Here is a 1,768-nt window from a genome sequence, read left to right as displayed (position 1 = left end):
TCTCTCTCTCTCTCTTCTCTTCTTTCTTCCTTCTCTCTCTCTCTCTCTCTCTCTTCTTCTCATCCTCTCTCTTCTCTCTCTCTCTCTCCTCTCTCTCTCTCTCTCTCTGCTCTCTCTCTCTCTCTCTCTTCTCTCTCTTCTCTCTCTCTCTCTCTCTCTCTCTCTCTCTCTCTCCTCTCTCTCTCTTCTCTCTTTCTGCTCTCCTTCTCCTCTCTCTCTCTCTCTCTCTCTCATTCTCTCTCTCTCTCTCTGCTCTCTCTCTCTCTTTCTCTTCTCTCTCTCTCATCTCTCTCTCTCTCTCTCTCTCTCTCTCTCTCTCTCTCTTCGCTCTCTCTCTTCTCTCTCTCTCTCTCTCTCTCTCTCTCTCTCAGTGTTACCTGGCCATGATATTGACAGTGAATATCTCCACATTGCCATCCCTGTCCGGCCGCGTGTGCTCGTGCCAGAAGCCGATCACGTGACCCAGCTCGTGAACGACGATGCCAAACTTGTCGCAGTTCTTGCCGATAGAGATCGCCTGTCCGCCGCTGCCGCGCTTGCCAACAAAAGAGCAGCACCTGCGCTCGCGGAAACATACAGAGATACTGTGGATTATCTTCAAAGTTTAATTGTTGGAATGAGAGGGGATTATCGAGGGCCATTAAAACTTAACTTGAGACTTAAAAACATAAATACTTATCTTTTCAAGTTTCACTTAAAGTCTCAGGGCAGCTAAAGATGTTATCTCTTCCATATCGGCTGGTCACGAAATTTTTTTTCCCACATGAGTTCCGGACCCACCATAGATAGTGTTTGTAATATATCGGTTCGTATATATATGGTTGGATTATTGTGAACGTTATGGGTTCGGGGTACGGGTACGGGTTAGGGATAGGATTAGAGTGATTCATTTTACATTGTTGCCTTCAGAGGAAGTCGAAGCTGAATGGGAGTGCCGCTGATGGCTGTGGTCCGCGAACTGTCCTGAACTCAAGTGGGAAAAATTTCGCGGTCCTGGTCAAGCTCCAGCGTTACCCGATCGCTATCCGACAGATTATTTATAATCGACATCGGTGGTTTTCAGACGGGGGTGTCTATGAAAAGCTCTGCCTGTCTGTGTGTACATCTGTTACTCTCTACGCCTCCTATGATCTAGTGGTTAGCAACCTTTCTCTCACACGTAAATCTCCCGGCAAGGAATAAATCTTTCGGCCCGATCTCACAGCATGTCGACTGAAGCGGTGCGCGCAGCAAAAACAAACAACTTTAGGCGTTTGTTTACGTCGTAAACAACGCTTAACATCGACACAGTAAAGATGGCATGTAATATTAACAAGTAAGACGAGAGATCGGCAGGCAGCCTTCGCAATACTGGGTTAATTCATCCGTCCATCCCTCCGTCCTTCTGTCTGTCGGTCTATCCGTCCGTCTGTCTGTCTGTCTGCTCGTCTGTTTGTTTGTTTGTTTGTCTAGCTGTGTGTCTGTCCATCTTTCTATCTTTCCCCTGGACGAGCTGTGACCCCTGATGGAACAGGAAGAGACAGAGAACAACACTAGATGAAGAACGTGTAAGACGTACCCGCAGGGACGTTCCGTGAACACGATGTAGTTCGGATCTTCAGCTGTTCTCTCGACGAACTGAACGCACGTGTAGTTCTCCCAGTGTCGCATGGCGCGCTTGAACAGCGCTCTGTGTTCACCTGCGAACAGCGGAACACATGCCGAACGTGAGAAGCACACACACACGCGTGAGAGAGAGAGGGGAGGGGGAGAAAGAGAGAGAGAGTGA

The 1,768-nt window shown here is 48.4% G+C and overlaps 1 protein-coding gene across 1 annotated transcript; it reads right to left on the bottom strand.

The window, feature by feature from the left end:
- Nucleotides 1-377: 377 nt before the first annotated feature.
- LOC106819787 (bone morphogenetic protein 1-like) lies at nucleotides 378-1,680 on the bottom strand (the record flags this gene model as incomplete). The annotated part of the gene is made up of 2 exons (XM_014824373.1): nucleotides 1,559-1,680; nucleotides 378-557 (listed from the first exon to the last, which is right to left on the bottom strand). Coding segments are annotated over exons 1-2 (272 nt in total), but the record flags the coding sequence as incomplete, so codon positions are not given.
- Nucleotides 1,681-1,768: the final 88 nt, after the last annotated feature.

The sequence above is a fragment of the Priapulus caudatus genome, unplaced genomic scaffold, assembly GCF_000485595.1.
Source record: "Priapulus caudatus unplaced genomic scaffold, Priapulus_caudatus-5.0.1 Scaffold4470, whole genome shotgun sequence".
Classification (NCBI taxonomy): domain Eukaryota; kingdom Metazoa; phylum Priapulida; class Priapulimorpha; order Priapulimorphida; family Priapulidae; genus Priapulus; species Priapulus caudatus.
The sequence above is the reverse complement of the archived record's forward strand: the minus strand, read 5'-3'. Positions and strand labels throughout refer to the sequence as shown.